General features: G+C 45.2%; 1 protein-coding gene across 5 annotated transcripts in view; it reads right to left on the bottom strand.

Annotated features, from left to right (window-relative positions):
• The window catches only part of klhl22 (kelch-like family member 22), a 61,767-nt gene that overhangs the window by 20,321 nt on the left and 21,971 nt on the right, over positions 1-19,475 (bottom strand). The window contains exons 2-4 of one of the 5 annotated variants that reach the window (XM_068055423.1): positions 17,921-18,415; positions 9,564-9,843; positions 592-757 (exon numbers count right to left, since the gene is read on the bottom strand). In XM_068055423.1, coding sequence (XP_067911524.1) covers positions 592-757; positions 9,564-9,766 — 369 coding nt within the window. In that variant the 5' untranslated portion in view covers positions 9,767-9,843; positions 17,921-18,415. Of the gene's footprint in view, positions 1-591; positions 758-9,563; positions 9,844-12,355; positions 12,491-17,920; positions 18,416-19,475 lie in introns of those variants that run through there. The other 4 variants (XM_068055425.1, XM_068055424.1, XM_068055422.1 and 1 more) reach the window with 4 other exon arrangements.

Genomic DNA, 19,475 nt, shown 5'->3' with positions numbered 1-19,475 from the left:
AGTGGGAAGACTTTGCAGGGTCGACCGGGCAGTGTGTACCTTTGTTGCATCCAGTGCCTAGGTTGATGTCTGTCCAGTTTTATTCTTCTTATTTTATTATTTAATACAACTGAGTGGCTTGCTAGGCCATTTCAAAGGGCAGGCAGCCATTTGTGGAAACCTGGGGACTGAGAAAAGGTCGAAGATCTGCAACCTGACGTGTTAGCTGTGAATCTGAACTTTGGAAATGTGCAAGGACAGGGAAAAATGGCAATGCAAAAGGTAGGCATTTCCACAACCAGATGACTTTTGTTGCTGGTACTTTGAGCTTTCAATCCATTTGATTGCCAGTGAGACACTTCCACTTGAAAAGCATCAGATGAATATTGTTCAATGAGGTCCTGAAACACAGAATGTGAAATCCTCCAGGCATTCCCTATGGATTTGGTGACAGAAGAGTCTGATTTGTGTCAGCTGCTGTATAAAGATTCACCCACCATCTCCCATGGAATCCCAAACGGATGGATTCACATTTAGTTGTAGCCTGCCCCCTCAATGTAGGATTATTAATATTTTGTTCAAGCCTATGGGTAAAGATTGTGGCTCAATTACCTGCAGCTGGCAAGCAGCCACCAAGACGTCCTGCACATTATTCAGGTTCAGCTCCATCTCAGATGTGTAGATGAAGTCCAAGATTTTGCACATAGCCATATAGGATATGTCACGTAAAAATATCTCCTTCTCCTGCATCTCCCGCAGCCCACCAGCAAACATTCCCCTGCAAACAGGACAAACGCTGATCAGTCTTCACACAGTGAAATTAAAGGGCAGGCAAATTCTACACAAGAACTTCCCCAATCAACAAGAAAAGAGTAATTGTATTAACTGCAATGCTACCAAACATTTTCCAAAAAAAGGATGAGTTACATTCCCACGAGGGAAACCACTACAAATCACATCCTTCCCAGGTAGGAATCCAGCAACACTGCTTATGGCTCTGGGTCCCTGAACAACAGGGTTTTTGACTTAATTAGCAGTCTGAAGGCTAAATCAGGACTGCCTGACCCAAGAAACAATGTAACTGGATAGATACAGGTGGACATACAGGAGCATCCCAGCTCATTCATCCAGAAAGAATCAGACCATCACAACACCCATAATTACAGTCACAACATCCAGAATTACAGTCACAACATCCAGAGCCACAGTCACAACATCCAGAATCACAGTCACAACATCCAGAATAATAGTCACAACATCCAGAACCGCAGTCACAACATCCAGAATTACAGTCACAACATCTAGAATTACAGTCACAACATCCAGAGCCACAGTCACAACATCCAGAATCACAGTCACAACATCCAGAACCGCAGTCACAACATCCAGAACCGCAGTCACAACATCCAGAACCGCAGTCACAACATCCAGAATTACAGTCACAACATCCTGAACCGCAGTCACAACATCCAGAACCGCAGTCACAACATCCAGAATTACAGTCACAACATCCTGAACCGCAGTCACAACATCCAGAACCGCAGTCACAACATCCAGAATAGCAGTCACAACATCCAGAACCGCAGTCACAACATCCAGAACCGCAGTCACAACATCCAGAACCGCAGTCACAACAGCCAGAACCGCAGTCACAACATCCAGAACCGCAGTCACAACATCCAGAATAATAGCCACAACATCCAGAACCACAGTCACAACATCCAGAATAACAGTCACAACATCCAGAACCGCAGTCACAACATCCAGAACCGCAGTCACAACATCCAGATTAACAGTCACAACATCCAGTGCCACAGTCACAACATCCAGAACCACAGTCACAACATCCGGAACCACAGTCACAACATCCAGAACCGCAGTCACAACATCCAGAACAGCAGTCACAACATCCAGAACCGCAGTCACAACATCCAGAATTACAGTCACAACATCCAGAACCACAGTCACAACATCCAGAACCACAGTCACAACAACAAGAACCACAGTCACAACAACAAGAACCACAGTCACAACAACAAGAACCACAGTCACAACATCCAGTGCCACAGTCACAACATCCAGAACCACAGTCACAACATCCAGAACAGCAGTCACAACATCCAGAACCGCAGTCACAACATCCAGAATTACAGTCACAACATCTAGAACCACAGTCACAACATCCAGAACCACAGTCACAACAACAAGAACCACAGTCACAACATCCAGTGCCACAGTCACAACATCCAGAACCACAGTCACAACAAGAATCACAGTCACAACAGCCAGAACCAGTCACAACAGCCAGAACCACAGTCACAACAGCCAGAACCACAGTCACAACAGCCAGAATCACAGACACAACATCCAGAATCACAGTCACAACATCCAGAATCACAGTCACAACATCCAGAACCACAGTCACAACAAGATCCACAGTCACAACATCCAGAATCACAGACATAACATCCAGAATCACAGTCACAACATCCAGAATCACAGTCACAACATCCAGAGCCACTGTCACAACATCCAGAATCGCAGTCACAACATCCAGAACCGCAGTCACAACATCCAGAACCGCAGTCACAACAAGAATCACAGTCACAACAACAAGAAGCACAGTCACAACATCCAGAACCACAGTCACAACCTCCAGAACCCCTGTCACAACAGCCAGAACCACAGTCACAACATCCAGAATAACAGTCAAACATCCGGAACCGCAGTCACTACATCCAGAGCCACAGTCACAACATCCAGAACCACAGTCACAACATCCAGAATCACAGTCACAACATCCAGAACCACAGTCACAACATCCAGAATAACAGTCAAACATCCGGAACCGCAGTCACAACATCCAGAATAACAGTCAAACATCCGGAACCGCAGTCACAACATCCAGAGCCACAGTCACAACATCCGGAACCGCAGTCACAACATCCAGAGCCACAGTCACAACATCCAGAACCACAGTCACAACATCCAGAATCACAGTCACAGCATCCAGAACCACAGTCACAACAACAAGTACCACAGTCACAATAGCCAGAACCACAGTCACAACAGCCAGAATCACAGTCACAACAGCCAGAATCACAGTCACAACATCCAGAGCCACAGTCACAACATCCAGAATAACAGTCAAACATCCGGAACCGCAGTCACAACATCCAGAGCCACAGTCACAACATCCGGAACCGCAGTCACAACATCCAGAGCCACAGTCACAACATCCAGAACCACAGTCACAACATCCAGAATCACAGTCACAACATCCAGAACCACAGTCACAACAACAAGTACCACAGTCACAATAGCCAGAACCACAGTCACAACAGCCAGAATCACAGTCACAACAGCCAGAATCACAGTCACAACAGCCAGAATCACAGTCACAACATCCAGAGCCACAGTCACAACATCGAGAGCCACAGTCACAACATCCAGAACCACAGTCACAACATCCAGAACCACAGTCACAACATCCAGTGCCACAGTCACAACATCCAGTGCCACAGTCACAACATCCAGAGCCACAGTCACAACATCCAGAGCCACAGTCACAACATCCAGAGCCACAGTCACAACATCCAGAACTGCAGTCACAACATCCAGAACCGCAGTCACAACATCCAGAACCGCAGTCACAACATCCAGAACCGCAGTCACAACATCCAGAACCGCAGTCACAACATCCAGAACCGCAGTCACAACAGCCAGAACCACAGTCACAACATCGAGACGCAGTCACAACATCCAGAATCACAGTCACAACATCCAGAATCACAGTCACAACAAGAACCACATTCACAACAGCCAGAACCACAGTCACAACAGCCAGAACCACAGACATAACATCCAGAATCACAGACACAACATCCAGAATCACAGACACAACATCCAGAATCACAGTCACAACAAGAACCACAGTCACAACAGCCAGAACCACAGTCACAACAGCCAGAACCACAGTCACAACATCCAGAAGCACAGTCACAACATCCCGAATCACAGACAGAACATCCACAACATGGGGACGTGGTGGTGTAGTGGTAGTCATTAGACTAGTAACCCAGAGCCCTAGGCTAATGCTCTGTGGACATGGGTTAGAATCCCACCACGGCAGATGGTCTAGTGGTGATAATGAAACCATTGTCGATTATTTGTATCACTAATGCCCTTCAGGGAAGGAAATCTGCTGTCCTTACCTGGTCTGGCCTGCATGTGACTCCAGACCCACAGCAATGTGGTTGACTCTTACATGCCCTCTGAAATAGCCTAGCAAGCCACTCAGTTGTATCATACAGTTACAAAGTGTAAGAAAAGGAATGAAACTGGATGGACCATCCGGCATCGACTTAGGCACTGGAAATGACAATGTCAATCCCAGCCCTGTCGACCATGCAAAGTCCTCCTTACTAACATCTGGGGCTTGTGCCAAAATTGGGAGAGCTGTCCCACAGACTAGTCAAGCAACAGCCTGACATAGTCATACTCACTGAATCATATCTACAAGACAATATCCCAGACACCACCATCACCACCCTGGATATGTCTTGTCCCACCAACAACACAGACTCACCAGAGGTGGCGGCACAGTGCTATCCAGTCGGGAGGGGCATGCCCTGAGAGTTCTCTACATTGACTTCGGACCACATGAAGTCTCATGGCAAAGGTCAAACATGGACAAGGAAACCTCCTGCTGATTATCACCTACTGCCCTCCCTCAGCGGATGAGTCAGTACTCCTCCATGTTGAACACCAATTGGAAGAAGCACTGAGGGTAGCAAGGGTAGAGAATGTACTCCTAAAGGACAAAGCTGCAAGACTGGGTCTGCGGAAGGTGATGAGGGAACCAACAAAAGGAAATCTGCCTGTAGCAGATGCATCTGTCCATGACAGTATTGGCAGGAGTAACCACCACACAGTCCTTGTGGAGACAAAGTCCTGTCGTTACACTGAGGTTAACGACCATCATGTTGTGTGGCACTACCAATGCGCTGAATGGGACAGATTTTGAACAGATCTAGCACCTTAAAACTAGGTATCCATGAGGCGCTGTGGGCCATCAGCAGCAGCAGAATTGTATTCAACCACAATCAGTTACCTCATGGCCCAGCATATCCCCCACTCTATCATTACAAGCCCAGGGAACAACTCTGGTTCAATGAAGAGTGCAGGAAGGCATGCCAGGAGCAGCACCAGGCATACCTAAAAATGAGGTGTCAGCCTGATGAAGATACAACACAGGACTACTTGCATGCCAAACAGCGGAAGCAGCAGGCAATAGACAGAGCTAAGTGATCCCACAACCAACTGATCAGATCTAAGCTCTGCAGTCCTGCCACATCCAGTCAGGAATGGTGGTGGACAATTAAACAACTAACTGGACGGAGGTGGCTCCACAAATATCCCCATTCTCAACAATGGGGGAGCCAGCACATCAGTGCAAAAGATAAGACTGAAGCATTTGCATCCATCTTCAGCCAGAAGTGCTGAGCAGATGATCCCTCTCGGCCTCCTCCGGAGGACCCCAGCATTGCAGATGCCAGTCTTCAGCCAATCTGATTCACTCCATGTGATATCAAGAAACAGCTGAAGGCACTGGATATTACAAAGGCTATGGGTCCTGAAAACATTCGGGCAATAGTACTGAAGACTTGTGCTCCAGAACTTGCCCTGCCCCTAGCCAAGCTGTTCCAGTCCAGCTACAATAGTGGCAATGTTGAAAATTGCCCAGGTATGTCCTATGCACAAAAAGCAGGACAAATCCGACCTGGCAAATTACCACCCTATCGGTCTACTCTCGATCAACAGCAAAGTGATGGAAGGGGTTATCGACAGTGCTATCAAGCGGCACTTGCCCAGCAATAACCTGCTGACTGACGTTCAGTTTGGGTTCCGCCCAGGGCCACTCAGCTCCTGACCTCATTACAGCCTTGGTCCAAACACGGACAAAAGAGCTGAAATCCAGAGGTGAGGTGAGTGTGGCTGCCCTTGACATCAAGGCAGCATTTGACCGAGTATGGCATCAAGGAGCCCTAGGAAAACTGGACTCAATGGGAATCAAGGGGAAAACTCACCACTGGTTGAAGTCATACCTAGCACAAAGGAAGATGGTTGTGGTTGTTGGAGGTCAATCATCTCATTCCCAGGAATTCACCGCAGGAGGTCCTCAGGGTAATGTCCTCGGCCCAACCATCTTCAGCTGCTTCATCAATGACCTTTCCTCCATCATAAGGTCAGAAGTGGGGATATTTGCTGATGGATGCACAATGATCATAACCACTCACAACTCCTCAGATACTGAAGGAATCCATGTCCTTATGCAGCAAGATCTGGACAACATCCAAGCTTGGGCTGATAAGTGATAAGTAATATTTGCACCACACAAGTGCCAGGCAATGAGTATCTCAAAAAAGAGATAATCTAATCATCTCCCCTTGACGTTCAATGGCATTACCATTGCTGAATCCCCCACTATCAACATCCTGGGGGTCTCCATTGACCAGAAATTGAACTGGAGTAGCCATATAAATGCTGTGGCTACAAGAGCAGGTCAGAGGCTGGGAATCCTGCAGCGAGTAAATCACTTCCTGACTTCCCAAAGCCTGACCACCATCTACAAGGCACAAGACAGGAGTATGATGGAATACTCTCCACTTGCCTGGATGGGTTGAGCTGCAACAACACTCAAGAAGCTCAACACCATCCAGGACAAAACAGCCCACTTGATTGGCACCCCATCCACCACCTTCAACATTCACTTCCTCCACCACCAATGTACAGTGGCAGCAGTGTGTACCATCTGCAAGATGCACTGCAGCAACTCATGAAGATTTCTTCGACAGCACCTTCCAAACCTGTGACCTCTACCACCTAGAAAGACAAGGGCAGCAGATGCTTGGGAACATCACCACCTGCGAGTTCCCCTCCAAGTCACACATCATCCTGACTTGGAACTATATCGCCGTTCCTTCAATGTTGCCGGGTCAAATCCTGGAACTCCCTTCCTAACAGCACTGTTGGTGTACCTACACCCCAAGGACTGCAGTGTTTTAAGAAGGCAGCTCACCACCACCTTCTCAAGGGCAATTAGGGATGGGCAATAAATGCTGGCCTAGCCAGTGACGCCCATAAAAAAAATCCAGAGCCACAGTCACAACATGTCAAATCTTAGTCACTGCATCTGGAACCTCCCATTACAACTTGTAGAACTCATCACAATATCGAGAACTGAGTCACAGGTGCCAGTACCCTCTGGTCACTTCATCTAGAACCTCTGTCATAGCCTTCAGAACATCAATGCTTTCCTTTGGTTTCCTGATCAGAACTTGTCGCAGTGCTTGAGAGAAAATCTGACGAGTATTGGTTAATGTTAAGCAGTACTTTGTTATCTTCTTCTCTGCTGTTCTCTCTATATAATTTAGCGTTTGCAGCCTGTATCCCTGTATTCTTGGAACTGAGTTTATAATCTACCAACTGGATAGAAAGATCTACAAGGAATAGTGCATCCTTAGCAGTTAAAAGACTACAGGTCAGTGGGCCTCAAATGGGCATCTCTTTGTCTAAGGTCTACTCTACCCCAATCTGATGATCTAGGAGCTTTGAGATAAAAAATCAAATAATTCCATGGAAGCAGAGGGTTCAACACTAGGTCAACAAACACTGTGCTGCTGACCCAGGTTATGTTAGCCAGAACAGAGATGTTGGTTCACAATTTAAGGATGCATTTGGAATCACAAATACTGGTTCAGACAACCATAGCCTGGTCAGAGACTTTTGAGTCATCACTTTTCCTCCCGACCAGAGTGCCAATTCAAAGAACTTTTGGAGGAAGTGAAATGGTGCCTGCACACTTTCCCTGAAGAACTCGGAGGAAGATGGCCCAGCATTGTACCAGAGCCCCATTAGCACTGTTAGAGTACAAGCTGAAAGATTCCAATTCATAGAATACCCCCAGTTTCCTCTCAACTGAGATGGTACACCTTCCCTGGTGCTTTGGAAAAATGTCTTTACTGTGAGCAAGTATTATACTTAACAAGTTTAAAAAGGAAAAAAGACTTGCATTTCTAGCACATTTTTCATAACCTCAGTATGCCCCAAAGTGTTTTACAGCCCACAAAGTTTTTGAAGTGTAGTCACTGTTGCTCTATAGGAAACACAGCAGCCAAGTTGCGCACAGCAAGATCCCACAAACAGCAATGTGATAATTTTTCTTTATTCATTCATGGGATGTGGGCGACGCTGGCCAGGCCAGCATTTATTGCCCATCCCTAATTGCCCTTGAGAAGGTGGTGGTGAGCAGACCAGACTGTTTTTGTGATGTGGATTGGGGGATAAATATTGACCAGGACCAAGGATAACTCCCCTGCTCTTCTTTGAAATAATGCCATAGGATCGCACACATCCACCTAAAAGGGCAGACAGGGTTTCGGTTTAACATCTCATCCGAAAGACAGCATTTCCAACAGTGCAGCACTCCTTCAGTGCTGCACTGCAGTGTTTGACCTGAAGGAGCTGGGCTTGTTTCTGAAACTTGGACTTCAGACCCAATTCTGATGCACAGAAGGACAAAATGTCATGACAGATTGTGCAGAACGTGTTAGTTTGTAAGGTAAGAAAACAGGGCCACCTTCAGTCTGAACAATAAAAGGACAAAATGTACCACTGAAATAACATCACAGCGGATGGAAGATGGCGTTCTGGATGAATGAGATGAAATGGGATAAAGTTTCTGTGATCAGGCAAAATTTCTATCATGAGTCAAATTGAAGATGGTGGGAGGTGATTGTGACAAGATAGGAAGCAGCACTGATGATGAGATGAATAAAGAATTGCAGTCTAATCTGTGGGCTGGCTGTAGACATTATGCAACTGGGGAAATCAGTTAATTCTCACATTATTTTAGGCAAAGGCCTGAATGAAGCATCTGCCCATCATTAACTCCTGAGACACACAGAGAATAAATTAATGGGTAACAATGCTTATCACTCCAACACTAGTCATCAGACAATAAGTACATTACACAACCCCAAAATCACACATACCCATACATCCCAAAACAGACACACACAGAACCAAACACCCCAAACACTCCCCCTCGCATTCCCAAACACATACATACACACAGAACCACCCCCCACACACACAAACACCTGTACAAACACAAATACACACACATCTGCCCCCAGACACACAGGCATCCACCCCCAAGCGCACATACACGTAGACCCCCACACATGCACAAACATCTACAAAAACACACACAGCACCCCCAAGAACATACACACGCACCTAAACTTACACATGCACACACACACCCGCAAACACAGACACCCACACACGCGTCACCAAACACACACCCAAACACCCCAAAACACAAATACACACACACACCCATTGCCAAACACATACCCACCCCACCAAACACACACATATACACCCCCAACTAAATACACACTCCCAAAACATGGATCTCCACCCCCCAACACACACACACGCCAACGCAAACAACCCCAAACACACACCAACACACATGCACATTGACACACACACACACGAGACAGGTGTAGTACCTAAAATAGTCACATGATGCTGCCAGAAGTATACGATGAGCTTCAATGGACTTCCCTTCTACGATGAGTGTAACGTCAAATAGGCTTGCACTGTTCCGGAGTGCAACTAGTCCATCGAGCAGAGACTGGGAGTGTGCCAAACTCTGATACGTCTGGCTCACTTTTTTCTGACTTTTCTGTTTGTCCTCTTGCTCTTCTGCCATGGTCTTTCAAATGCTGCCAATAACACCTAGCCTTCCGGAAAATGTGGACCAACAGACAGCTTTCCACATTGATTCTTCTGAAAAATATTGAAAATGCCCAAAAATCATTTAGCAGGCAAGAGACTGGGTGTGTGTGGCTGCAATTTCACAAATAAAGATCAGAATTGTCTCTGGATTAATCCTTTCTGTGTTAGTTACCTGACTGTGGCTAGGAGGACTGATGCCTTGGGTTAATAAAGAAGGAAAGTAAACATCAACCAGGGTTCCCATGCCGTATTATTTGACCCCTGCCAGAAAAGGGCACTTGTGGTCATCCGAAGAAAACCGTATCAAGCATGCCTATAACCTCACATCCTGTGACTCTACTCATGTCCTCTGGACTCACACCCAAAGTATAGCTGCGTGAGAAAGGTACTCTAAGACAGTTGGTACCTTGCATGAATCATTATCTGAGGAGGGGAAGGAAGAAAATGGTGGAGCAAGGAAGAGAGAAGGGGATAAAGATGAGGTTAGTGAAAGCCATGTACTAATTCCATTCCCATGCCATTGTCTCAAGCTGAACCAGATATTTTGTAACCTTAGTGGCCTATCTGAACCTGAGCTGAGCTTCCAACCTCAGATCCGTTCCATCACAAAGAACTCTGTCTTTCTCCAACTTTGCCCCTATTCATCCCCACCATTTGAACCCAATCTTGTCCTTACCCCACACTCACACATTTCCTGGTCCGTAAAATTGCAGACGCCCAGCTGCCCTTGAGCATCCATATTTGGGGGACATCCTGGGTAAATTACTGCTCTCTCTGCTGTGCCAATTATATATCAGTAAAGGCAGGGAGGAACCTGGGACTCCTACAATGTAGGGCTAGGCACCATAACACTAAGTCATCACAGGGTCCTTCAACTCCAACATCATAAGCTGTACTTCTATATCATTCTTATCCTTAAACTGGATGTTGGGAAGATTTCCTTTAAACTGTAATACAATCCACAAACAGTACTAGTGTGAGGTTTCACTTATGATACACTCTTCAGTTTCATGAGGTCTAACTAAGCTACAGTGAAAATTTTGTACGTGCAGGAAAGTCCATCATCTCAGTAAATTCATCTTTTTTATTACTGTTCTCTCCTTCCTTTGAAGGTGTCAACTCCTAATGAGTTTTATGGCCCAGAAGCACCTGCCCTCCAATTCCTCACCATAAGGTTGAGCCTGCTCGACCATGGGGAGGGCACTGCAACTGGGAATATCCTCATCCGATATACACACAAAGGCACTTTCCACCAGGGGCTGATCACACAGCGATTCGGAGCAAGGACCCAGCTGATCTTCCCATCCTAAGCTAGAGAGATTATTGTCCTAGAGAAATAGAGAGATATCAGCACTGAAACAGGCCCTTCGGCCTACCGAGTCTGTGCTGACCATCAACAACCCATTTATACTAATCCTACATTAATCCCATATTCCCTACCACATCCCCAGCTTCCCTCAATTTTCCTACCACCTACCTACACTAGGGGCAATTTACAACGGCCAATTTACCGATCAACCTGCAAGTCTTTGGCTGTGGGAGGAAACCAGAGCACCCAGCGGAAAACCACGCAGTCACAGGGAGAACTTGCAAACTCCGCACAGGCAGAACCCAGAACTGAACCCGGGTCTCTGGAGCTGTGAGGCTGCGGTGCTAACCACTGCGCCACCATCTGTACTGACATCCGTGCTCAAATCAGCTTAAGTGCAGACTAACCCTGGCTTTTGCTACTAGAGAATCTATATCAAGTATAAAGACAGCTTACATTGATTATTACAACTGTTTGCAACTTTGCTGCTGGGATCCACACAATTGAAAAAATCAGCCTTTAAATTGCATTCTGTACAAACATGCACCTGCAATATCATTTTCACTCTTTTTCATCTTTCCATTGCTCATTAGATGAGCAGTTAACCTACAATAATCCTCCCCCGTATGCAATTACCTAACAGTACTTCCCGGCTGACCTGGTTCCAGAGTACACCAGGCAAGGAGGCAGGGACCTTTGCAGACTGTGCACTCCCTTTTATGCTGGTTTTTTCCCCCAGTGATTTACATTTGTGGTTTCTTCAGTTTGAACAACCAAAACTTACATTTATATGGCACTTTTAACATAGGAAAATGTTCCGCAGTGCTTCACAGGAACATTATCAGACATAAATTGACATGGAGCCACATAAAAAATATTAGGACAGCTGAACAAAAGTTTGGTTAAAGCCCCAGGTCGGTGTTCACACTGGCTGCTCCGAAAAATCCAAACTCACTAGATACAAGTTATTCAGGGAGTTGTTATGATCTGGAAAGCACTGCCTGAGAGGGCAGTGGAAGCAGATTCAATAGTAACTTTCTAAAGGGAATTGGATAAATACTTGAAGAGAAAAAAAATATGTAGGTTGCAAGGAAACAGCAGGGGCTTGGATGGCTCTTTCAAAGAACTGGCACAGCAATGAAGGGTCGAATGGCCTCCCTCTGTGCTATATCATTCTCTGATAAAGTTTAAAAATGACAAACTGTAAAGAGTACTGAAGACATGACGATTGAAGGCAGACAGACAAGCACTTACTTTAGCAATCCAGAAAAGGACAAAGAAAGGGCAGGCTATCAAACTGAAACTAACCAGCCGTCGCAGTGACTCTAGAAATTTCACTTTGCAATACAGTCCAACATTACTGTCACCCTCAGAGAACAGGAAGAACAACACGGAAGAAACTTCATCAGCACAATAATCCCAACTGTGATAAACACCCAGTGATAGTTTCACTTTTACTCTCCTATCAGAAACAGTAAAACAAAATGAAGCCAATTGGTCGAATAATGGTTTAAGATTTCAAGAAAATAATAAATCTCTACATGTCACATTTAAAAGGGGAGATTGCCTAATTTCAACAAAACAATTTTAATCTTATAATATATATAAAGGCCATCCCACAATGGGTTATGAGGATATTCCATGAGTGAGTCTCTAATTCTCTAAAATGTAAAAGTAAAATACTGCAGATGCTGGAAATCTGAAACACAAACAAGAAATGTTGGAAATACTCAGCAGGTCTGGCAGCATCTGTGGAGAGAGAAACTCAGTGAACGTTTCACGTCTGTGGCCCTTCATCAGAACTGGCAGACATTAGAAATGTAAAAGGTTTTAAGAAAGTAAAGCGGGGGTGGGGCAACAGATTACAAGAGAGGTGTTGCTAGGACAAGGTCACAGAGAATAACTGACCAGAAGGTCATGGAGCAAAGGCAAACAGTATGTTTATTTATTTATTTAGAGATACAGCACTGAAACAGGCCCTTCGGCCCACCGAGTCTGTGCCGACCATCAACCACCCATTTATACTAATCCTACACTAATCCCATATCCCTACCTGTCCCTATATTTTCCCTACCACCTACCTATACTAGGTGCAATTTACAATGGCCAATTTACCGACCAACCTGCAAGTCTTTGGCTGTGGGAGGAAACCGGAGCACCCGGAGGAAACCTACGCAGACACAGGGAGAACTTGCAAACTCCACACAGGCAGTACCCAGAACGTTAATGTACATTAATCAAAACAGGGTTGCCACGTAATTACTACCCAGTGACCTTTGCAGATTTCCATGGTGGAGTGGTAGAAATTTCACCTCAAGAGTCAGAGGACTGTGGGTTCAAGTTCCACCCCAAATACTTGAGCACATAATCTAGGTTGACACTTCACTGCAGTACTGAGAAAATACTGCACTGTCAGAGGTGCCAGTTTTCAGATGAGAGATTAAACCGAGGTCCCATCTTCCTTTTCAAGTGGATATAAAAGATCTAATGGCCCAATGTGAAGGAGATCATTGGAGTTCTCCCTGTTGTCCTGGCCAATATTTATCCCTCAACCAACATCACTAAAACAGATCATCCAGTCATTATCACATTGCTGTTTGTGTGCTGTGTGCAAACTGTCTGCCACATTCCTACACTACAACACTTTATTGGTTGTAGAATGCTTTGGGACATCTTGAGGTTGTGAAAGGTGCTACAGAAATGCAAATCTTTCCTTCAGCCTGGCTGCATAAATCAGCTGAAGTGCAGAGGAAAAGTGGGTGCAAATTCTTTGTGCCTATTCTGTATTGAGTAGCACTATACCCAAATTTCCCCAATGTCCACCTGAAGAGGGCATAACGTAAATGACATGTCAACTGATGTCAGCTGGCTCTGCATTCAGAGTTCCTGTACGAACACTGGATACAAACCAGGGGCAGAATGCCCATTAAACCCTGGCGCGCGGGCTTCTACAGCTGCCAATTAGCAGCTATTGTTATTTCAGCACCAGAACAGCACAAAACCATGAACTGTACAACAGCTTCCAGGCAAGTGTTATATGCGAAAACGACAAGACATTTATATTTTGAACAAAGACTTTTTTTTTAAAGCACATCATCGGTAACATTTAAGCGAAAAGTACATTTTCCTCTCCACTTTTCAGAATTATCACCCGTGTAGGGTCTTACGATTAGGAGGAATATTCCTGAGGCTCCCTTCCTGCCTCAGGTCTCCAAAGAACCAACACTTCCTTCTGCACTGTGGGCCTGCACCCAACTGTACGACTGCATTACTTTAATTGGGCTGAGAGGAAGTTTGACACTGAAACTCTTTGTCCTGACAGAGTTCACTTCTGCCGCCCTCAACCTAAATGGCCAATATAGCAAAACTGGAAGCAACCTCTGTTTTATTTTAACATTTTAGACTGAAGTCATGTGAGCAGTGGCTAATGATGATTCTTTAGAATCCTCTCCACCAAAAGGCTATAGATTCTGGAAATTGGAGTTTATTAGGAAAGGGTTTCAAGGGATATGGAGCAAAGGTGGGAATATGGTGCTCAAGTGCAGATCGACTATGATCGAACTGAATGGCAGAGCAGGCCCAAGGGGCTGAATGGCCTCCTCCTGTTCTTAATGTTACTATGATCTGGAATGCACTATCCGAAAGGGTGGTGGAAGCAGATTCAATAGTAACTTTCAAAAGGAAATACGCTTGAAAAAGAAAAATTTGCAGAGCTATAGGGAAACAAAAGGGGAAGTGGAACTCACTGGACAGCTTTTTCAAAGAGCAGGCATAGGCACGATGGGCCGAATGGTCCCCTTCTGTGCCGTACGATTCTATGATTTTCATTTCAGTATCAAGAGAAACAATTTTGCTAAAAAATTAAGGTCCTCATATTGGGCCATAAAAATCATGAAAATGGAAAAAACTGAACTGGAGACTAGTCACTATCTCCCCACATATAGAACTAGTGTTGCATTCATTTAGTACCAATATAATCTAAAAGGTCAAAGGCTTTGGTGAGATCAATGAAAGCAACGTAGAGGGGCATCTGTTGTTTATGGCATTTCTCCTGTAGCTGACGAAGGGAGAACAGCATGTCAATGGTGGATCTATTAGCTCGAAAGTCACACTGTGCCTCAGGATAGACACGCTCAGCCAGCTTCTGGAGTCTGTTTAAAGCGACACGCTGAGCAGGGAGATTCCACGGTAGTTGTTGCAGTCACCGCGGTCACCTTTGTTTTTATAGAGGGTGATGATATTGGCATCGTGCATGTCCTGTGGTACTGCTCCCTCATCCCAGCACAGGCAAAGCAGTTCATGTAGTGCTGAAAGTATAGCAGACGTGGTCTCTTCAGACTACTAGAAAAGATTGGATGCCCACCAAAGCTACTAAGTATCATCACCTCATTCCATGACAATATGAAAGGCACAATTCAGCATAGCGGCGCCTCATCAGACCCCTTTCGCATCCTGATCGGCGTGAAACAGGGCTGTGTTCTCGCACCCACACTGTTTGGGATTTTCTTCTCCCTGCTGCTCTCACATGCGTTCAAGTCTTCAGAAGAAGGAATTTTCCTCCACACAAGATCAGGGGGCAGGTTGTTCAACCTTACCCGTCTAAGAGCGAAGACCAAAGTACGGAAAGTCCTCATCAGGGAACTCCTCTTTGCTGACGATTCTGCTTTAACATCTCACACTGAAGAGTGCCTGCAGAGACTCATCGACAGGTTTGCGGCTGCCTGCAATGAATTTGGCCTAACCATCAGCCTCAAGAAAACGAACATCATGGGACAGGGCGTCACAAATGCCCCATCTATCAATATCGGCGACCACACTCTGGAAGTGGTTCAAGAGTTCACCTACCTAGGCTCAACTATCACCAGTAACCTGTCTCTCGATGCAGAATTAAACAAGCGCATGGGAAAGGCTTCCACTGCTATGTCCAGACTGGCCAAGAGAGTGTGGGAAAATGGCGCACTGACACAGAACACAAAAGTCCAAGTGTATCAAGCCTGTGTCCTCAGTACCTTGTTCTACGGCAGCGAGGCCTGGACAATGTACGTCAACCAAGAGCGATGTCTCAATTCATTCCATCTTCGCTGCCTCCGGAGAATCCTTGGCATCAGGTGGCAGGACCATATCTCCAACACAGATGTCCTCGAGGCAGCCAACCTCCCCAGCATATACACCCTACTGAGCCAGCGGCACTTGAGATGGCTTGGCCATGTGAGCCGCATGGAAGATGGCAGGATCCCCAAGGACACAGTGTACAGCGAGCTCGTCACTGGTACCAGACCCACCAGCCGTCCATGTCTCCGCTTTAAAGACGTCTGCAAATGCGACATGAAGTCCTGTGACATTGATCACAAGTCGTGGGAGTCAGTTGCCAGCGATCGCCAGAGCTGGCGGGCAACCATAAAGGTGGGGCTAAAGGGTGGCGAGTCGAAGAGACTAAGCGTTGGCAGGAAAAAAGACAGAAGTGCAAGGGGAGAGCCAACTGTGTAACAGCCCCGACAACCAATTTTATCTGCAGCACCTGTGGAAGAGTCTGTCACTCGAGAATTGGCCTTTATAGCCACTCCAGGCGCTGCTTCACAAACCACCGACCACCTCCAGGCGCTTACCCATTGTCTCTCGAGACAAGGAGGCCAAAGAAGAAGAAGAAAGAATCTAAAAGGAACAGGCCACAGCTATCAGCTGGAACAAAGGAAAGCATCTTTTTCAGATTAACTTTAGAAACTTTGTTGGTGGAAGTTTTTCAAAATCAACATTTCTACACAACACTCTTTGCCTTTTAAAAAAGCATTTCACCCATGTGAGTAGAGCACCTTACAGAAGTTAAATTATAGTAGGAGAATCCAGGTGGAGATCAAATGAAAAGGGGCTACCCATGAGAAGTATAACTAGGATGGAAGCTTTAAGTATGTTGACTGAAGGATGTTTACACAGGAAATTTAGGTCTAATAGATGTGGGGAAGAGAAGTCTAAAGCTATCAAATAACAAAGTTGTGCAATAAGTTGTACAAAGAAAGAGTTGTTCTGAGGACGTACAGTATTTTCCTGCACTTCAGTATTCAACTGTGACCAGTTCTCTTAGGGACACTGCTGGCACATTAAGCAATTTTTGGGGAAACATCACTGCACTCAGTACATAGAGGAATTCTTCCACTGTCCCACCCACACTAAGTGCTGTTCAGCAAAGGTGACAAAGGAATATTGCAGACATGCACTAACGATTCATTTTCTAGTGGTACATTTCAGGTCTGTATCTGTTATGATGAAAATTTTGGTATCGTAGCTATGAAGCCATAGTGGCAAAGAGTAGGACTTCAACAGGTCACTGTGCACTCTTCTGCTCAAAGTCCTTATAATCGCAACAACAGCTTGCAATTATATAGTCCCTTTAATACAGATAAAGACCTCAAAGCACTTTGCAAAGACGCAATCAAAAGAAAATGGACATTGAGCCAGGAGGAGAGAAGGTGGAGAGGTGGAGGGGTCTAGGGAGGAAATTCCACAGCATGGGGCTTGGGTAGCTGAGGGCACAGCTGCCAATGATATGTTTTGCATCAGGTAATGGCCCTTTTAATAATTCTGATTCTAATGATACTACTTGTATTTAAAGAAAGAATTTGCAATAATATAGCACCTTTTATAGTCTTATCCAAAAAACAGCACTTTGCACTAGTGTCAGATTACGTGTTCAAATCCCTGGAGTGGGGACTTGAATCAGCGACTTTCTGAGTCAGAGGCAAGAGTGTTACCACTGAGCCACACTTTTAGAAAGTGCCACAACACTTCTCGCATTAACACAAAACAGACTGGAATCAGACCTACCCAACCACGAGATCTGACAAAGGGTTTCCACCCGAAACATGAGCTGTTCTCTTTTCAGATGCTGATAGATACTCTGCGTATTTCTGGCACCTTCTGTTTTTATTTCAGCAGTCACTGGTTTTCTTTTTAAGTCTACAAGCACAATTTTCAGTGGCACTGATCCCGGAAAGACAGACCGAATGTTGCAGCATGTATAAACGCTCACTACAGAGATTGTTCAGTGCTACTTTTTAACTGTTTTGTTTCCCCATACAGTAAGTTGTTGAAGAAGTGTTAAAATGCAGAAGGACATCCTTGAATTGATGCATTCCATATCTGGTCTATTCTCCCATCAGTGTTTCCCATATTCTTTCAATATACAGACATGAATAATTCATGTGTACCAGTCACAGAACCTCCCAAAGGCTGCAGTTTCCATCATCTAGGATGCAAATATCTGGGTGTCTGAAGTTGAATGAGAGGTGAGATACTGTTGCCCACTAGTCATGGCCACAGCTATAGAAAAACAAACAAGAGCCATATAAAGAAATGCAATCAGATTTACAGTACAGAAAAAGGCTATTTGCCCTACTGGTCTATGCCAGTGTTTATACTCCACATGCACCTCCTCCCACGCTAGTTACCTCTTACCACACTATCCCGTTTCCCTCTATTCCCTTCATTCTCATGCATCAAGCCTCCCCTTAACTAGATCAGTGCTATCTGCTTCACAGACTTCATCTGGCCACAAGTTCCACATTCTCACCACTCTCTATGTAAAGAAAATTGTCATGCAGGCCCCCACTTGCCAAGCATGAGGCATATTAATTTCACTATATGGACATTAAATTTCAAACTGTTGTTGAAGTGAAGAAAGGACTTGCTTGAAAACAAATTGCCAGATCTGGGCTGGAAAGACATTTGCATATTAACAGACAGTGCTTGGAAAAGACAAAGGACCATTCCCTGACACATTCAACCCACAATGGACTTGTGATCACCAGACGTTGAAGGTGGGGGAGCTCGCATGCTAGGTTGACTGGTAGGATGGCTGATTACACAAATGGACATGGTCAAACCAGCTAGTCACATGACTAACCTGCTGGGCAACCTGAGATTTTTGAATTTGTACAAAATGTTTGGGCAGAAAATAGAATGCTCCTGGACTGAGAAGATCTCTCCTGGCTGGCTCACCACAGCCTCGCCTGTCTGCCTGCTCCCATCTCTTTCTCATGGAACTCCAAATTCACTGAAGACACATGAACCCCAAGAGAGAAAAATCTCCTACAGTGAGCAAGATTTAAGAAGAATACTGGGCCCCAATGAAAAGCAAGATCTACCTACAATCAAGGACTCTACAGTGAACTCGAAGAACCATAACACAAAAAACCTCCTCAGATATTGCCTCAAACTTTTCCACTTTATTTCTTCTGTTTTCTTTCTTTCTCTATCTGCATGTGTGTATCGCGTTTGCATGTCATGTATCAGTAGGCATTAACCGAATTAGAGTTTAAAAGTTTAATAAATTTCAACTTTTTTTCTTCAGCCAAAGAAAGCCTATTGGTGCTCATTTCTT

This window comes from Heterodontus francisci, chromosome 23 (genome assembly GCF_036365525.1).
Source record: "Heterodontus francisci isolate sHetFra1 chromosome 23, sHetFra1.hap1, whole genome shotgun sequence".
Classification (NCBI taxonomy): domain Eukaryota; kingdom Metazoa; phylum Chordata; class Chondrichthyes; order Heterodontiformes; family Heterodontidae; genus Heterodontus; species Heterodontus francisci.
The sequence above is the reverse complement of the archived record's forward strand: the minus strand, read 5'-3'. Positions and strand labels throughout refer to the sequence as shown.